The following is an 18,375-nucleotide window of genomic DNA, read 5'->3' on the forward strand; positions in this document are numbered from 1 at the left end:
AGTTTTCTGGGCTAACATGAGGTGAGATGCTGTCATGTTGTGCCCCTGTGAAGCTGGTTATGGTGATATTGGGGTGACTCAATAACTAAGGGCATAGGTGAAACCAAGATCTATTGTGGCATTTAAGCCATGTCTCAAACACATTCCTTGGAGAGATTAGTAAGGTATTTGTGGAGTTAGAAACCTCTGAAGTTTATATTTAACTTAATTGCATTGTAAATCCTGTTATAATTTTATCATGTGCTTGTAACATTATCTCATCTTGCTCTTTGTGCCATATAGTCATGATTGCAGGATTCTAATTGAGGGCTATTTGTGTCACAAGCACTTAAATTTTATCAAGTCATAAGTGTCAGGCCAAGTGCAAAGTTTGAGGGCTCACAGTCCACTCTCACTTCTGACACAAATTGCAAGTTTGGGAGGTTTCCAAAACCACCCTCTATTTTGACAATTCATGAGAAAGACTCACAGCACTCACTGAAAGCTGTTATACTTATCGTTATACATGACTTCACTTAATCCTCAGTATGAAGTCAGAATCTTTATCTGAGGCTTAGAAAGGCTAAGTAACTTGCCCAAAGAAGGCTAGACAGTGAGGGATGGAACCAGACATTCACCCAAATCTAACTCGAAAACTCATTACCTTAACCACCATGCCAGTGTTTCTAAAAGTATAGCCCTAGCACCAGCAGCATCACCACTGGCTGGTAATTAGATGCAAATGACTGAGCCCCACTCCAGAACTTCTGATTCTAAAACTGTGAGGTTGGGTAAAGCAATTTGTGTCTTAATAAGTCCTCTAGGAACCCTGGTGGTGAGTGGTTAAGTGCTCAGTTGCTAATCCAAAAAGTAAGCAGTTCGAATCACCATTGCTCTATGGGAGAAAGATGTGGTAGCCTGCTTTTGAAACCCTATGGGGCAGTTCTACTTTGTGCTATAGAGTCGTTATAACTCAGAATTAAACTTGAAGGCACTAGACTTTGTTTAGTTTGGCTAGTAATTTCGATGCCTACTAAAGTAGGAATGGAAGTACAAATGGAAGAAATGTGGAGGTCCAAGAGCTGAACAGAAAATTTCAAAGATCAGCTCGAGAACATAAAGCCAAATATTACAAAAAATGTGCAAAGATCTAGAATCAGAAAACCAAAAAGGAAGAACATGCTCAACATTTCTCAAGCTGGGGAAACTGAAGAAAATATTCAAGTCTCGACTTTCGTTATTGAAAGATGCACTGGGAAAACTATTGAATGATGCAGAAAGCATCTAGAGAAGATGGAAGGAATACACTGTACCAAAAGGAAATAGTTCGTGTTCAACTGTTTCAAGAGGTAGCATATGATCAAGAGCCAATGATACTCAGGGAGGAAGTCCAAGTTGCATTGAAGGAATTGGCAGAGAACAAGGCTCCAGGAATTGATGGAATAAAAATTGAAATCTTTCAAGAAAGTGAGGTGGCACAGGAGGCACTCATTCATCTCTGCCAAGAAATTTGGAAGATAACTATCTGGCCGACTGATTGGAAGAGTTCCACATTTGTGCTCATTCCAAAGAGAGGTGACCCAGCAGAATGCCGAAATCACTGGACAATTTCTTTGAAATCCCATTCGAGTAAAGTTTTGCTAAAGGTAATACCAAAATGGCTACAAGCATACATTGACAGAGAACTTCGAGAGGTTCATGCCAGAGTCAGAAGAGGCCATGGAATAAGGGATATCATTGCTTATGTCCGATGGATCTTGGCTGAAAGCAGAGAATAGCAGAAAGATGTTTACCTGTACTTTATTGACTATGCAAAGGCTTTCAATTGTGTGGATCATGACAAGCTATGGACAACATTGTGAAGTATGAGTATTCTGGAACACTTAATTGTGCTCATGATAAATCTGTATGTGGACCAAGAGGCACTTGTTCGAACAGAACATGGGAACACTGAATGTTTTAAAATTAAAAAAGGTGTATGACAAGGTTGTATTTTTTTCACCATACTTATTCAACCTGTATGCTGAGCAAATAATCTGAGAAATTGGGTTATATGAAGTAAAACATGGCATCAGCATTGGAGGAAGACTCATTAACAACTTGCAATGTGCAGATGATACAACCTTGCTTGCTGAAAATGAGGAGGACTTAAAACATTTATTGATGAAGATCAAAGAGCACAGCCTTCAGTATGGATTACATCTCAATGTAAAGAAAACAAAATTCCTTACCATTGGACCAATAACAACATTCTTATCAATGGAGAAATGATTGAAGTTGTCAAGGACTTCATTCTTCTTGGATCAACTATCAACATTCATGCAAGCAGCAGTCAAGAAATCAAACATTAGGCAAATCTGCTGCACAAGATATTTTTAAAGTGTTGAAGAACAAAGATGTCAGCTTAAGGACTAAGGTGCACCTGACCCAAGCCATGGTGTTTTCAATAACCTCAAATGCACCCAAAAGCTGGACAGTGAATAAGGAAAACCGTAGAAGAATTGATGCCTTTGAGTTATGGTGTTAGAGGAGAATATTGAAAGTGCCATGGGCTGCAAAAAGAGCCAATAGATCAGTTTTGGAAGAAGTGCAGCCAGAGTGCTCCTTGGAGACCAAGATGGCCAAACTTCGTCTCTCATACTTTGGATACATTGTCAGGAGGAATCAGTCAGTGGAGAAGGCTATCATGTTTAGAAAGGTGGAGAGTCAGAGAAAAAGAGGAAGACCCCCAATGAGATGGACTGGCCAAGTGGCATCATCGATGAACTCAAGTGTGGCAACAGTAGTGAGGTTGGCCCAGGATCGGGCAGAGTTTCGTTCTGCTGTGCATGAGGTCGTTATGGGTTAGTACTGACTCGATGGCACCTAACAACAACAACAACAACTAAGTTTTAAAACTGCTTTATGATCAGACTCTAAGGACATCATATCTAGTGTACAGTAAGCATATGCCATCCATTGCCCCATTAATTTTGATTCTGATCACAAAGTACCTTTATGTTGATTTTTTCTCCTTAGACTAATTTGAGTTCCATGAAAGGAAAGAAAAAAATCCCTTTTAAGAAGAATCTGATATTCTTCACTGTGGATTAATTTTTGAAGTGGTGTTAAGCAGACCATGGATTATTATGAGTAAAAAACTGAAGGGCTAACCAATATTCAAATTATCTCCATTGCATTTCAAGGTCCTGCTTGAATCTTTCCCTTTTCTGATGAGTTTGAGATAAAAGAAGGGATGGAGGTCACTGAAATTAGTGAGCTTAAAAACCTTTAAAAAAACGGTGAAGATATCTTTCTTCTGCATCTGAGCCCATTGCTTAAAAGACAGATAGTTGTGATAATATTCCTTTTATCTCACTAATTAAAGGTACAAAGTTAGGCTGGGAGTGCTTTGGAGAGGTGTCCTCATCAGCAGGGCCTGGCACCTGTGGCAGTGTTTTAATTCTAGACGCCTAATTTAATTAGCACCCTGCCACTGGGTCAGCTGCTGTGCCTCCTTGAATCTTTGGCCTGAGGAAAAATGTGCAAGCCCTGCTCTTTTATTTCTAGTTAGCCTCAGAAAGGTAGGATGCCCAAGAAGAGAGAAGAACTTTGCTTCTCCATCATGTTTTGCATAAGGTGCTAATTGAGCTGACAGTTTGGGAACACAGTCTGTGACTGCTGCAGCTGAGCCTTGAGCTCATAACTGGGGAAAGCCAAAGCTAGCCAACCCCACTGCCACGGAGTTGATTCAGACTCATAGCAACTATACAGATCAAAGTAGAATCACCCTGAAAGGTTTATGGGCTTCTAAATCTTAATAGAAGCAGAGTGCTACATCTTTTCTCTCCTGACTGGTAGGTTCAAACCGCCTACCTTTTGGTTAGCAGCGCAGCACTTTAGTCACTGTGCTAAGGCTCCTTTGTAACAGGTAAGGGGATTGATTACAGCTGTCAAATGGCTCATCTTTGCCCTTGTGGCTCTTGATATATGGAAGGGAATTGATCAGGGGCAGCTCTTCAGTCTGCATGCTTGAGTAACTATAAACAACACAAAACTCGGACAGAAGAAGATATTCAAATCTTACTGGACCATCTTCCTCACTTTCACTACCCAGTGTGCTAATGAGGAAAGGAACATGTGAAACTTCTTGGCTTCCCTAATTGCTGTGCTTTGCCCTCATACCTTTTTTGTTCTTGCTTATCAGGGTGAGAGTCTTGCTTCTGTCAATCATTTCTTGTTCTTTCTGCCTAGAAAATAACAATGTATGTTTTTTGAGCCTTGAGATTATTCCAGCTCCTCTCTTCCATAATTATAGCAAAGAAAACTATTATTTTTGCTTGTTTATTTTACTATGTAATAACAAACTACAGAAATCAGCTGAAACTTGTTTTAAAGCAATTCCCACATTTTCCTCAGAACTGTGTGAACTGCTGATTTGTTCACTTTTACCATAGTTTTGAATTGTGAACATTTGTTATTTTCCTAGTTTTTTTTTTCTCTTCATTATAGTGGAGGCAACCTTGTGGAAAGAACAAATCCTAGAAACTGATAAAAGACAGACTTGTGTTTGAAACCTGACTTCATTCTGTGTTAGCTTGGAATAGATATTTAATTCTGTAAGCATGAATTCCCCATTTTCAAAATTAAAAAAAAAAAAGATTCTTATTTCCAGAGCTATTAAGGGAATTAAATAAAATAGTACACTTAATGAAAGGAAGGAGAGAATAAAAAAACATAAAAAACAAAACAAAACAAAAACATGGTAGCAATAACTTAAAAGTATCTAAAATAGCCCCTGCCACATAGGAGGTACTCAATAAGTTTGAATTTTCTGTATACTTTTACTTAGCATCTGTCTTGTTTGGAGAATTCTTTCTGGTTTTTGCACTTGGCTTAAAGGGTTTGTCAACTAAATTTATTTCAGGTGTAAATAAGACATGTCTACCAAAACCCAATCTGCTTCAGAAGTATTAAGTTCAACAGCTTACTATTTACAAAGATGGAGTTCTTACAGACTTTTATGGTTATTTCTCCAACAGAGTAAGACATCTTCACTCTTCTCAGAATCATCTTTTGTAGTACAGCTCTTTGTCTGCATGATGATGTAACAGTAGCAATAAACAACATTTACAACAAACTCTAATGGAGTAGAAAAGTTTGTGCTAGGTGCTTTATATTATTTGCAATTCTTATAAGTCTCTGTGGTAAGTTTTATTATCATCATTTTAAAGATAATAAACTGGAGTTGAGATAGGGTAAATGACTTGCCTAAAATTAGAAAAAATATTGTGGAAGGTCTGAATGATTCCAAAGTGAATGCTTATTGTTCAAGAGATAGAAAGATGATGGAAGAAAAAAAACAAAAACTAGAAAGAGAAGGAGGAAGGGATAAAAAGAGGGAGAATTTCAGTCCTTCAATTCAGAAGGATTGTTTAGGATTAGCCTTTCATCCTATCACAAGCACAGATTTTTTTTCTCTTTCCCAGGAAAATGTCAGTTTGGAAATAATTTAACCCAAATAATCACTCTGTTGGAATAACTCTCTCCTGGTGCTGCTGTAATTTGGCTTACAATTATAGCTAATTGAACATCTTCGAAGTGAGCTCAGTACTACATGCAATTGGAAAAAAAAAAAAAAAAACTTTAATGTGCTAAGCATGAAAAAACATGATCATAGAAGTTCATTTTTACCAGCAGAAAAAGAAAGCAATTAGTGAGACATTTTTCAGCAAGGAGAGAGAGAGAAAAAAAATAAAAGCTTCCCAAAAACCACAATTTCAAGACAAGCTCCAAGATGATCTCTGAGCCCCATTAAGGGTACAGTTATGAAAAAGGTTTGTGAGCTACATGTTGGCATCTGTGAAAAGGTTTCCCTTTTCAGGAATCAAGACACATTAGTCTCATTATTTGCGAATACTTGACAAGACAAGAGTTAGAGGGGAGTAGCAACATAGGAAACGTAGTATGGAGGGAAGAGGTAGCTAATTAAAGGGGGGGTGCTGAAGAGAGAACATGACAGATCTGTTCTAGAAAATTCTGCTCTAAATATGGGACATTACAGAAACAAATAATACTCCCTCTGGATATGACCTCCATTCAATGGGGAGCCGGGAGGATACCTAGATTACCCCAGGTAAGTCTTGACTCGACACACTTTCATCAGTACATAGATCATAAATCTTTAAGTTAAAGCTGTTTTTCTTTACTTTCTCAGGTATTTATTTAAGCTCAACTCATAAAAAATTAAGCTCTTAAGAATCATAGGGTAGGAACTAGCATATTCCCTAGAGTAGCTAGAGCAAAAGGATCAAGGCTGAGCTATGGAGACAGGTGTTTTTAACCAGCTCCTTTTTCTTCTTTGCTGCCTATGCCAGAAAGGTTTATGCCCGATAGGTCATGTCACATTCTTTGGTCCTGATTATTACAAAGTCCACTGGGAACTTAATGTTTCTGAAGCAGATTAGGATTTTGTGGTTGTTGTTGTTAAGTGCCATCAAATCATTTTCAACATATAGTTACCCTGTATAGGGTTTCCATGGAGTGGCTGGTGGGTTTGAACTTCTGACCTGTGGTTAGCAATCCAGTGCTGATCCTATAGTGTCATACCAGGACTAAATAATTGAGCAGGGAAATGAAATTTTTGGAGGCCAATGAAGGATAAAGCTAGTTAGAAGTACCATGTTTTAAATTTCTACCTCTGTACCAGCACTGGGCTACCCAAAGCTAAGCAGACCTGAAACTCTGCAACCATAAAAAATTTAGGCTCAACCTAGTTGGTGGATGACACATGGAGGGGATTGTAACCATGGCAAGGAAACGATATATGATGGGAGCAATGTGAAGCTAATGTTCTCCCATGTAAACTATCACAGAACTCAAAATAAAGCATCCTATTTAAAAAAGAAAGAAAGAAAGAAACTTAGGCTCACTGGGATTTTAGAATTGAAGTTGCCATTCTTCTGATGGAAATTGCCCTCTGAAACATCATTTTCAGTGGGCGGACTGATGGGAAGGAAAGAAGAGCTAACTATAGACATTTAAGGAACAGCAATCTATACTTCTAGGAGTCCTAGTGTGGAGCTGTGGGCTAATGCCTCAGACTGCAAAGCCATTTGAACTGCAAGGTCGGTGGTTCAAGCTCACCAGCTGCTCCTTGGAAACCCTATACAGGGTTGCTATGGGTTGGAGTCGACTCACTGGCACGAAACAATAACAATAAATCTATACTTCTATCCAATTCCATTTGTATGATTCCATAATAAGTTTACAGATATGTCCCTGGGCGGGATCAAACCCTGTGCTCCTTTCTTCAAGCTACAGGTCCCTAATTGTCTTCTCTGGATTTAGATTTAGAATAGTGGTTCTCAATCAGGGGCATTTCTTCCATAGTGGTTACGAATCGGGCTGCTAACCTTAAGACCAGCAGTTCTAAACTACCAGCCGCTCCGCGGGAGAAAGATGAGGCTTTCTACTCCCGTAAAGATTTACATCCTCGGAAACCCTGTACAGGGTCGCTACGGGTCGGAACCGACTTGACGGCACTTAACAACAACAACAGGTGGCCCTTTAGCAGTGTCAGGATGCATTTTTATTGTCATGACTATGGATGTGCTGCTGGCATTTAGTGAATAGAACCCAGTTGTTACTGCTAGTTACTATGGGGAAGCCTGTTCTGACTCATTGCAATCAAATGTGTTCCGGAGAACTCTCCATCTTTATGACTGTAACCTTTATGGCAGTAGATTACCAGGTCTTATCTCGGGCTGCCAACCTCAAGGTCAGCAGTTCGAAACTCCAGCGGTTCCGCGGGAGAAAGGTGAAGGGTTCTGCTCCCGTAAAGATTTACAGCCTCGGAAACCCTGTACAGGGTTACTATGAGTCGGAGCCGACTGACTCCACGGTACTTCACAACAACAACAACATATTCCACAGTACTGATGGTTGTGGTGATGTGCCGTGGAGTCGGTAATGACTCATAGCGACCCTATACAGGGTTTCCGAGGCTGTAAATCTTTACTGGAGCAGGAATCCTCATCTTTCTCCTGCAGAACAGCTGGTAGTTTCGAACTGCTGACCTTAAGGTTCGCAGCCCTATTCCTAACCACTACACTACCAGAACTCCTTACAGTACTGATAAATGGGTTCAAACTGCCAATCACTATTATCAGCAGAACTGAAAATTTCAAAGGGCAGCTCAAGAAGACAAAGTAAAATATTATAATGAAATGTGCAGTGACCTGGAGTTAGAAAATCAAAAGAAAAGAACAGGATCAGCATTTATCAAGCTGAAGGAACTGAAGAAGAAAATTATTCAAGTCTCGACTTGCAATTTTGAAGGATTCTCTGGGCAAAATATTGAATGATGCAAAAAGCATCAAAAGAAGATGGAATGAATACACAGAGTCACTGTAACAAAAGGAACGGTCAATGTTCAACCATTTCAAGAGGTAGCATATAATCAAGAGCCAATGATACTAAAGAAAGAAGTACAGCATGAGCTGAAAGCATTGGCAACTAACAAGCCACCAGTAATTGACGGAATGCAAACTGAAATCTTTCAAAAAACTGATGCAACACTGAATGTACTCACTCATATATGTCAAGAAACTTGTAATACAGTTATCTGGCTGACTGTTTGGAAGAGATCCATATTCATACCTATGCCAAAGAAAGGTGACCCAGCAGAACACAAAAATAATTGGACAATATCATTAATATCACATGCAAATAAAATTTTGGTAAAGGTAATTCAAAAACAGTCGCAGCAGTACATTCACAGGATATTATCAGAGGTTCAGGCTAGATTCAGACAGGATGTGGAATGAGTGATATCATTGCTGGCATAAAATGGATCTTGGCTGAAATCAGAGAATACCAGAAAGAAGTAAACTTGTGCTTTATTAACTGTACAAAGGCTTTCAATTATGTGGATCATGACAAGATATGGACAACATTGTGGTGAATGAGTATTCTGAAACACAAATGTGTTTATGAGGAACCTGTACATAGACCACAAGGTAATCTTTCAAATAGAATAAGGGAACACTAAATGGTTTAAATTCAGGAAAGGTGTGCAACAGGGTTGTGTTCTTTCACTTTACTTATTCAATCTGTATGCTGAGCAAATAATCTGAGAAGAAGAACACGACATTGGGATTGAAGGAAGACTCATTAACCATCTGCGATATGCAGATGACACAACCTTGCTTGTTGACAGTGAAGGGGACTTAAAATACTTACTGATGAAGATTAAGGACCACAGACTTCATTATGGGTTGCAGCTCAATGTAAAGAAAATAAAAAGCCTCACAAATGGACCAATCAATAACTTGAAGATATGTGGCGAAAACACTGAAGTTGTCAGATTCATTTGGCTTGGATAAAACATCAGCACTCATGGAAGCAGCAGTCAAGAAATCAAACAACACATTGCATTAGGCAAATCTGCTGCACAAGACCTCTTTAAAGTATTTAAGAGCAAAGACATCAGTTTGAGGAATAAGGCGCACCTGCCCCCAAACCATGGTATTTTCAATAGCCTCATATGCATGTGAAAGTTGGATAATAATTAATGAAGACCATAGAAGAATTAATGCATTAGAGTTATGGTATTAGAGAATAATATTAAAAGTACCATGGACTGCCAGAAAAATAAACAAGTCTGTGTTGGAGGAAGTACAGGCAGAATATTCCTTGGTAGCCAGGATGGCCAGACTTGGGCTCTCATATTTCAGGCATAGTATCAGGAGGAACCAGTCCATGCTTGGTAAAGTGGAAAGTCATCAAAAAAGAAAAAGATCTCCACTCAATTTGGGATTGGATAGTGGCAGCAGCAATGTGCTTTAGTGTAGCAACAACTATAAGCTTGGCTCAGGACCGGACAGTGTTTCGTTCTATTGTGCCTAAAGTTACCACGAGTCTGTACCGACTCAATAACACCTAACAACAACAGGTTAGCAGTCGATTGTAAAATGTTTGTGCCGCCTGGGAAACTAGGATGTTGCTAAACATTCCACAGGACCACCCCCTACAACAAAGAATTATTCAGTTAAAAATGTTCATAGTGTTGAATATAAGTAGGCCTGATTTAGAGGCAGTCCAATTTTCTTTTACTAATTTTGTTTCTCTCTTTATTTAGGCCTTGTTGAGGTCAAAAGCAGTAATTATTATTGAATTTTCAGTGTTTTGACTGATTTTTCCAAGTTTGTTTATTTCAATGGGAAAACTGAACTATTTGGTGGAATCATTCTTGCCTTCCTAGTTGGAACACACATTTACTGTTATTGTTGAGGACCACAGAGTCTGTTTCAATTAATTTCAACCATGTATTGGATTTCTGAGAAGGCCTAGTGGGTTTGAACTGCTAACCTTGGGGTTACCAGTTCAGTGCTTATCCAACAGCACCACACCAGGGTTCTGAAACAAGCCTAGAGGGCAAATTTGTTATTTCTCAAAGGCAGCAAATGCCGCACATACTAGTCTGTACTGTGCCAAGCTCTGGTACACATAGCAGACTGGCATTCATTAGTAGGCTGGTTTCATAAGTGAACTGATAATGTTTGCAACATCTTGATGTTGACAGGAATACATTGTCTACATAAGATGCCAGGGTTATAACATGGAAAGGAAGCTAAACCATCAAGTGCCAAATTTCTGAAAGCATCTTGATCTGAAATCATTACTTTTTTATACCAATATGTGTGTAAGAAGTTGCACCTAGTGAACATTTTGTTGGGATAAAATAAACTTCTGAATCAATTTTGTATTCTACCAAAGACTCTTTAATCATAGAGCTGAAAACCAGAGTAACATAATGAGATTTTTAAAAATGAGCAGTATTCTATGAAATCAAACACAAGGCTTTCAAACATAAGTGCATACAATTCAGTCTAGGAAAACATAATAATTATGAAGTTACTACTGTGGACTTAAGCTCCAAATCCATGTAGCAATATAAATTTGTTTTTCATTTACCAAATTAAAAACAATGCTTCAAATGCATTCTGTTTTGATTCTTTTGCATTTTGTTCATTAGCCACAAGCCTAAAGCCCAAATTGTGATAGGGAATTTAATAGGACCAGTAAATAAACAGGCCAATTGAAGGGGACCTCAGAGGGTAACATATTATAATTGGAAGCAAACCTGCCATGGTTCAAATTGTTGCTGTCAGCTTTGTGGAAAACTCTCCTCAGGTATATGCCTAATGCTGTCAGTTGCTGTCCTCAAAACTGCCACTGTTCCGGCAAGAATGAAAATGCATCGGGCTCATGGGATCAGACACATAGCCTGCATCAGAAAAGAAATTCAGTTGTTACTTACTGGCCTTCCAGCCCAACTCCCCATTTTGACTTTGCAATACAGAGCCATCAGGAAGCTCTCCAGGCTCACGTGAACAAAGAGTGTAGCTAAGGTGTTAGTGAGCAGGTGTCAAACACAAGCAAATTAAAAAAATGAAAATAGAGACAAGAGAAACATAAATGATAGAAACCTATTTGGGACATAATGCTGGTCAGGCACCATTCTGGGGCTATAATAAAGAAGAAACAGTTCAGGAAAGTGTTTTATTATAGTTTTAAAACTGTGTCAATCTAGGTATAAAGCCTGTCTCCACTAGTTACCTGCCCTATGACTTTTGTTACCTTACTTATCCTCTATTCAATTCAATTCTAGTCAATGCCTTCATCTGCACTAGACGAAACAATAGTACATACCTTACAAGGTTGGTAATATATATACATAATTAGCATAATGTATGACATATAACAATGTGGCCATCAAGTTGGTCCCAATTCATGAGGCCGTATCATGAATGCTAAAGAAATGATAGCTTAAAAACAAAACAGAGAAAGGTGGAAATAGCACTAGAGAACACGTAAATGTCTTCTCTCCATTGCAGGTTGCTTCTGTTGGTGTTTTCTTTCTCCTTGGGAGTCCAATTTTTAAGTGAATTTATGTTTGGGTAAGTCTAAATACTAAAGACAATACCACTGATGTAACAGCCCTGGGAATATGCAGAGAATGGACCTAGTGACTCAGAATAGAGCCAGTGTCCTAGAGAACCAGGGCATATGAACGGAAGCTGCAGCTTTTCTACTCTACAGTAAGGAAGCCATTCATTTCTTCTTTGAAAATGGGCCCATTTGTCAATAGTTACTGCTGCTTTTTTGCTCCCCTTTGATAGCTGAGTTTTAAAAATCAACTCAGCCATCTACATTTTCATCAAGACATCTAGCAATATGCAGTTGAATGGGCACATTTGTTTTCATAAGACAGGTCTCTGTCAAAATCTCTTAGGCAGCACATTAAGTTTTCTGAGAGAAGGCACCACTGATGTCAATACCTCTGCCGACTATCCTCGCTCACTCAACTCCAATGGGGTTGGCTCCTCAGGTGATGTTGGAAAGATTAGATGAGGGGAAACAGGATACACTCAGACAAAATCTACATCCTAGAGCAAAAAGACTTTGTTCTGTCCAGCCTGAAACTGTTCCTTCATTCCAAGCATAGATAGATGTTTTAATTAGCTCATAATCCCTTTATTGCCATAATCAGGCTTCTAATGTATCACCTAGTGTGGTGCTGTGGGTTAATATGCTGGACTGCAAGGCCAGTTTAAATTGAAAGGGTCAAGCTCACAGCCACTACATGGGAACCCTACTCAGGGTTACTATGAGTTAGAAACGACTCGACGGCACTTAACAACAACAATATACCACACACGATTTTACTGTCCTGTGATGTTTCAATGCCAAGTCCAATTTTCAACATATATCCCAGCAATGTGAGTATGTTCTTCTTCAGAGATGGGCAGCAAAATCAGAAGGGCATGATGTGGCATAATGATGCCATTGTTGCTACCGTAAGGCCAGACATGTTGGGCTTAAGTGGGACCCAAATGAAACCTGACCACAGGCTTTAAGAAAAGACTGAATTATATTTGCAAGTTTTGTTATTTTTTTTTAAGGTGAAAAAACCTCAAGTAGAAGGAAAACACTATGGGGGAAAATAGAGAGAGGGCAAAAAAAAGAAAAAAAAAAACAGTTAATAAAGATGCTACTGTAACAGGATTGGTTTATGAAATGGAAATAGAATGAAGTTATGATGCTACATTTCCTAGTGGGAGATTAAATATGCCTTCTCTGTCTACAGCGACTCTCACTCTCAGGAAAGTCTTACCTCATCCAAACATTTTAATGTTTTCTTCTACTTCTGCTAGATATATATGCATAGGCAGACTCAACTTTTATATAATTGTAGCATTTTTGTCTTATTTCTCAGCTTGGGGGATTTTGCTCAAAATCCTATTCCTTTAAGAAGCAGATCTTAATGTTAAAGAAATGCTTCATCTTGAAACTTCACCATGAAAAGAAAAACTTCTGGTCAAAGCACACATTTCAAAGGGTGTCCTATATTTTATGGTTGTGAAGTCACATCTGTAAATGTTTGATAAAAATGATATTACATCTATAAAAAAAATGCAATGATGTGACACTTGGAACACATTTTCCTCTCAAAAGGATCTGCTGCTGGACTGGCCAATTATGTTATAAAGCTGCTGATAAAAATCCCTGGGCTGCATTCTAGACACGCATTGGAGAGTCAGGAGCACACAAATTTCTTTCTTTAATGTTCTTAAGTAGTGTTCATCTACATCTATATATAGAAAAAAAAATTATCTCTTTTCCTATGAGCTTCTAATGCTTTAGATAATGATTCTCTGCAGACAAGGAACATTGTTAAGGATCTCAAAGCACCTTATATTATCATAAGAGCCAACAGCCTCCAAGATCTATAGATACGTGTTTCTGGGAACCATCATCCAATTTGTTCTTCCCCACAGCAAGTTCCAGCAATAAATCAGATCTCTTTAACTGACATATATTTTCTGGTCCTCCATATGTTGTTGTTAAGTGCTGTGGAGTTGGTTCCCACTCATAGCAACCCTATATGGAGATTGCCAAGGAGCAGCTGGTGAGCTTGAACCACTGATTTTACAGTTTAAACAGATCTAGCAGTTCATCATATTAACCCGTAGTGCCACATCAGGACTCTCCACATAATGCAGCAAAATTGCCCTGAATGGGTCCGTTGTGCTACAATTTCAATTATACTCATATATTGAACCTTCCAGAACATAGAGATCAGAAAAAGGACATAACAGCCCTCACATATGAATATAGCAAACAGGGGTGATTTCTTATCCCCTATGGCACAGTGTATAAGCACTTGGTTGCTAAACTAAAGGTCAGTTGCTCCATGGAAGGAGGATGTGGCAGTCTGCTTCCATAAAGATTTGCAGCCTTGGAAATCCTAGGGGGCAACTCTGTTTTATCTTAGAGGGTTGCTATGAGTTGGAATTGACTCGATGGCAGTTGTCGTGATTTGAACTTTCAAACAGAACATTGCTAATTAGTTCTAAGATTTGTGTGTTTTTTTCTGAAGCAATCCTGTACAAAATGGTTCCACCAGCTCTCCACTTTCCTCCACTCCAGTTTTTTGAGGGAATGGCAAAGTTTATATTTTATACTGTGTGCTTGGCTACAGGGAGAGGGGTTTCTCAGCATACAAGTTGAAATGCATCTTTTGTTTATCTCTTACCTATCTACACACCCATGATGTAGAATTTTGGGGCAGTAGACTTAGGAGTCCTGTTGTAGTTCTGTGGGTTAACGCTGCTGGACTGCAAAGTTGGTTTGAATCGAAAGGTTGGCAGTTCAAGTTCACCAGCTGCTCCTCAGAAACCCTGTAGAGGGTTGCTAGGAGTCAGAAATGAGGCCCAGGCACTTTACAAGAACATATGGAGGACTAGAAAATGTACGTCAGTTAAAGATATCAGATTTATTATCAGAACTTGGTTTGGGGAAGAACAAAATAGATGATTGTTCTCAGATATAAATACCTATATACCCTGGAGATCAGTGACAGCAGTTAGCAACAACAACAGATTCAATAAATTGATACCAAAGTGGAATATCATGAGATGCAGATGATTTTCATCAAGTTGTACACATGTACACACAAAAACAGTTACACATACGTGCAGACATATATTAAATTCAAAGGTGAATGAAGAGTAATACAAGATTTACAATATCAAAATTTGAACCTTTATAGTTTTTAAAGCATCGTTTGCTTCTCACTTCTTAATATGACAAAGCATAGTGTTTTTTCCATTGTGAAACAGACAAATCTAACAACCACTCATCTATCAGTCTGTCATATTGTGGTAGCTTGCCTGTTCCTGTGATGCTGGAAGCTATGCCACCGGTAAATTAAATATCAGTAGGGTACACCCATAGTGGACAGGTTTTAGTTGAGCTTCCAGATTAAGACAGACTAATAAGGATTCCTGATGTGGGACTGTAGGATAAAACACTGGACAATGTCAGTCTGAACCACAATGTCAGGAGTTAAAACCCACCAGCTACTCCTCAAAACTCTATACAGGGTAACTATGAGTTGGAATTGACTTAAGGGTACTTAACAACAAGGAAAAAGAAGTGGACTACTTTTAAAAGTTTATCCAACGAAAACCTTATGAAAAGCAGTCACTATTAAGAAACACCAGAAATTGTTTCTGTTAAATATTGTCAAGTCATTTCCAACTCATCATAACCTCATAGCTGGTGGGTTTGAACTTCTGACCTTGTAGTTCAAACTGACCTTTCGGTCCAGTGCTTATCCTACAGCACTACACCAGGACTCCAGCACCAGAATAGGGGATATTAAAACATGATAAATAACAGCAGGTTACTGCCAGTTATAATGTCAGAAGATGAGCCACTCAGGTTGGAAGGAACTCAAAGTATGACTAGGGAAGAGCTGCCTCTTCAAAGTAGAATTGACTGTGATCACTCAAGTGGAATCATGCTTTTGGGACCTTCATGTGCTAATGGGTAAAACTCAAAATGAAAAGAAGCAGCTGCAAACATCCATTAGTAATTGGAACATACAATATGCGAATCTAGGGAAAATGGAAGCTGTCAAAAATGAAATAGAATGTGTAAACAACAATATTCTAGGCACTAGAGCACTATGGGTCAGAACTAACTCAATGGCACTTAACAACAAGTGAGCTGAAATGGGCTGGAATTGGCCATTTTGAATCTGACAATTAGATAAAGATCAAAGACCACAACCTTCAGTGTTGGCTGCACCTCAATGAAAAGAAGACAAAAATCCTCACCACTGGACCAATAGATTACATTGTGATAAATGAAGAAAAGATTTAAGTTATCAGAAACTTCTTTTGCTCAGCTCAACCATCAATACTCATGGAAGTATCAGTCAAGAAATCAAACGACATTTTACATTAAGCGAATCTACTTCACAAGACTTCTTTAAAGCATTCACAAGCAAATATATCAGTTTGAGGACTAACATGTGCCTGATCTAACCCGTGGTGTTTTTAATAGCTTCATATGCATGTGAAAGTTGGACAGTGCACAATGAAGACTGTAGAAGAATTGATGCATTTGAGTTATGGTATTGGAGAATAATATGAAAGGTACCATGAACTGCCAGAAGAACAAACAAACCGTGTTGTAGGAATAGAGCCAGAATGCTCCTGAGAAACCAAGATAACCAGACTTCCTCTTTCATACATCGGAAATATTATCAGGAAAGGCCAGTCCATGGAGAAGGACACTGTGGTTGGTAAAGTGGAAGGTCAGAGGAAAAGAGGCAGCCCCTCAACAAGATGGATTGGCACAGTAGCAGCAGCAACTGTGAGGATGGCACAGGATTGGGCAGTGTTTCACTCTTTTGTACACAGGGTTGCTATGTGTCGGAACTGAACCAATGGCACCTAACAGCAACAACTAATGTTTTTACCATTAAAAAATAGATATATCTGAGGAATCTATATACTTACCATATTTGTCAATAGGTAGAAACTGAAGACTTCTTTTCATCTCCGTCAAAGAAAGGCCTGGAGAGGAGCATTGTTCAGAGCTGAAAATTCATGAGAAGCAAGTTTCACATTGTGGTGGTTTATTATAATATTTATGTAGAACAGAATTGATTCACTCAGTTTAGATCCCAAAGAAATGGCACAGTGATACAAAGTTGTATGTATCTTATAAATAATAAGTGATAGTTGGGGAGGAGTTAAAAATGATTGGGCACATCAACCTTTCTGATTCTCAGTTATTTATCTGTAAAATGAGAAAAATACATTCATATTCTCATTTGTTTTCATGATTAAATATAATAGTAAAAGGAATGCTGTGTATAAATCTGGTTTAATGTGCTTCCAATCTTTACTTAAAAGGTACTGAGAAGAACCTCTCATTATCTTACTAATAATCGATATATATGAGGTGAGTAATAATATTACTAATATTATGCTATTGACATTATTGACATGATAATTGTAATATATATTATATATTTTCTAAGTGTTAAGCATTTACATATAATCATTTTATTTAGTCCTTACCATTATCTTTTATCACTGTTTGCTACTCTATTATTTCTTTTTATAAATAATCAAACTAAAAATAACACAATTAAGCAACTTATCACACAAGTGCATATTGCTCATGTAGGATTCAAATTCAATTTCATTTTATTCCAAAACCTATGGATTGATCCTCTATTCAAATGTAGCTGTCTGACTGATTTCTCTCTTTTATTGATCCCATCCATTATTCTCCAAATCCCTCCTATTCTTTTATCATATTGGCTAATTATATCATTTACCTTCTAGCTCTTAAGACTCAAAACCTGAAACCATAAAAACCCTCACTCTAATATCTAATAACATTTGTCAATTAATTATACACCCTATTTCTTTCTTTCAGAGTACTTATCACTACATAGTATTATGCTGTAGATTTATGTGATTACTTATCTACTGTCCATATTCTGTTCACATAAGGAGGGTGGGGAACTTGTTTTTCTTGTTTACTACTATATGCACAACACTTAGAATAGTCCTTGGCACATAAGATAAGCTCAACAAATAATTGTTGAATGAATTTACTTCTAATGTTGTCCTTCCCTCAAGACACTCCAATCTTCCCTCCACCAGGCTCCCCAGTTGTCTCCCGTATCACTTCCACCATGGCACTTCCTTGCCTCCCACAATTCTTCAGGCTGATGTTCAAAGCTCTCCCCAGTCTAAGCCTACTCACATTGCATGTGTATCATGTACTCTACAGATGTTGTTTGTTGTTAAGTGCCGTCGAGTCGGTTCCGACCCATAGCGACCCTGTACAGGGTTTCCGAGGGTGTAAATCCTTACGGGAGTAGAAAGCCTCATCTTTCTCCTGCGGAGCAGCTGGTAGTTTCGAACCGCTGACCTTAAGATTCGCAGCCTGATTCGTAACCACTACGCTACCAGAGGTCCTTTAATGCCACATTATACTCTTTTCTCTTCAAGTTCAAACCACCACTATTAGACTTTGGAT

General features: G+C 38.4%; 1 protein-coding gene across 1 annotated transcript in view; it reads right to left on the reverse strand.

Annotated features, from left to right (window-relative positions):
* Nucleotides 1–11,171: 11,171 nt before the first annotated feature.
* The window catches only part of TNNI3K (TNNI3 interacting kinase), a 588,833-nt gene continuing 581,629 nt past the window's right edge, over nt 11,172–18,375 (reverse strand). Inside the window, exons 24-25 of the mRNA XM_006831035.1 lie at nt 16,836–16,915; nt 11,172–11,248 (exon numbers count right to left, since the gene is read on the reverse strand). Coding sequence (XP_006831098.1) covers nt 11,172–11,248; nt 16,836–16,915 — 157 coding nt within the window. The remainder of the gene's footprint in view (nt 11,249–16,835; nt 16,916–18,375) is intronic.

This window comes from Chrysochloris asiatica, unplaced genomic scaffold, assembly GCF_000296735.1.
Source record: "Chrysochloris asiatica unplaced genomic scaffold, ChrAsi1.0 scaffold00002, whole genome shotgun sequence".
Classification (NCBI taxonomy): domain Eukaryota; kingdom Metazoa; phylum Chordata; class Mammalia; order Afrosoricida; family Chrysochloridae; genus Chrysochloris; species Chrysochloris asiatica.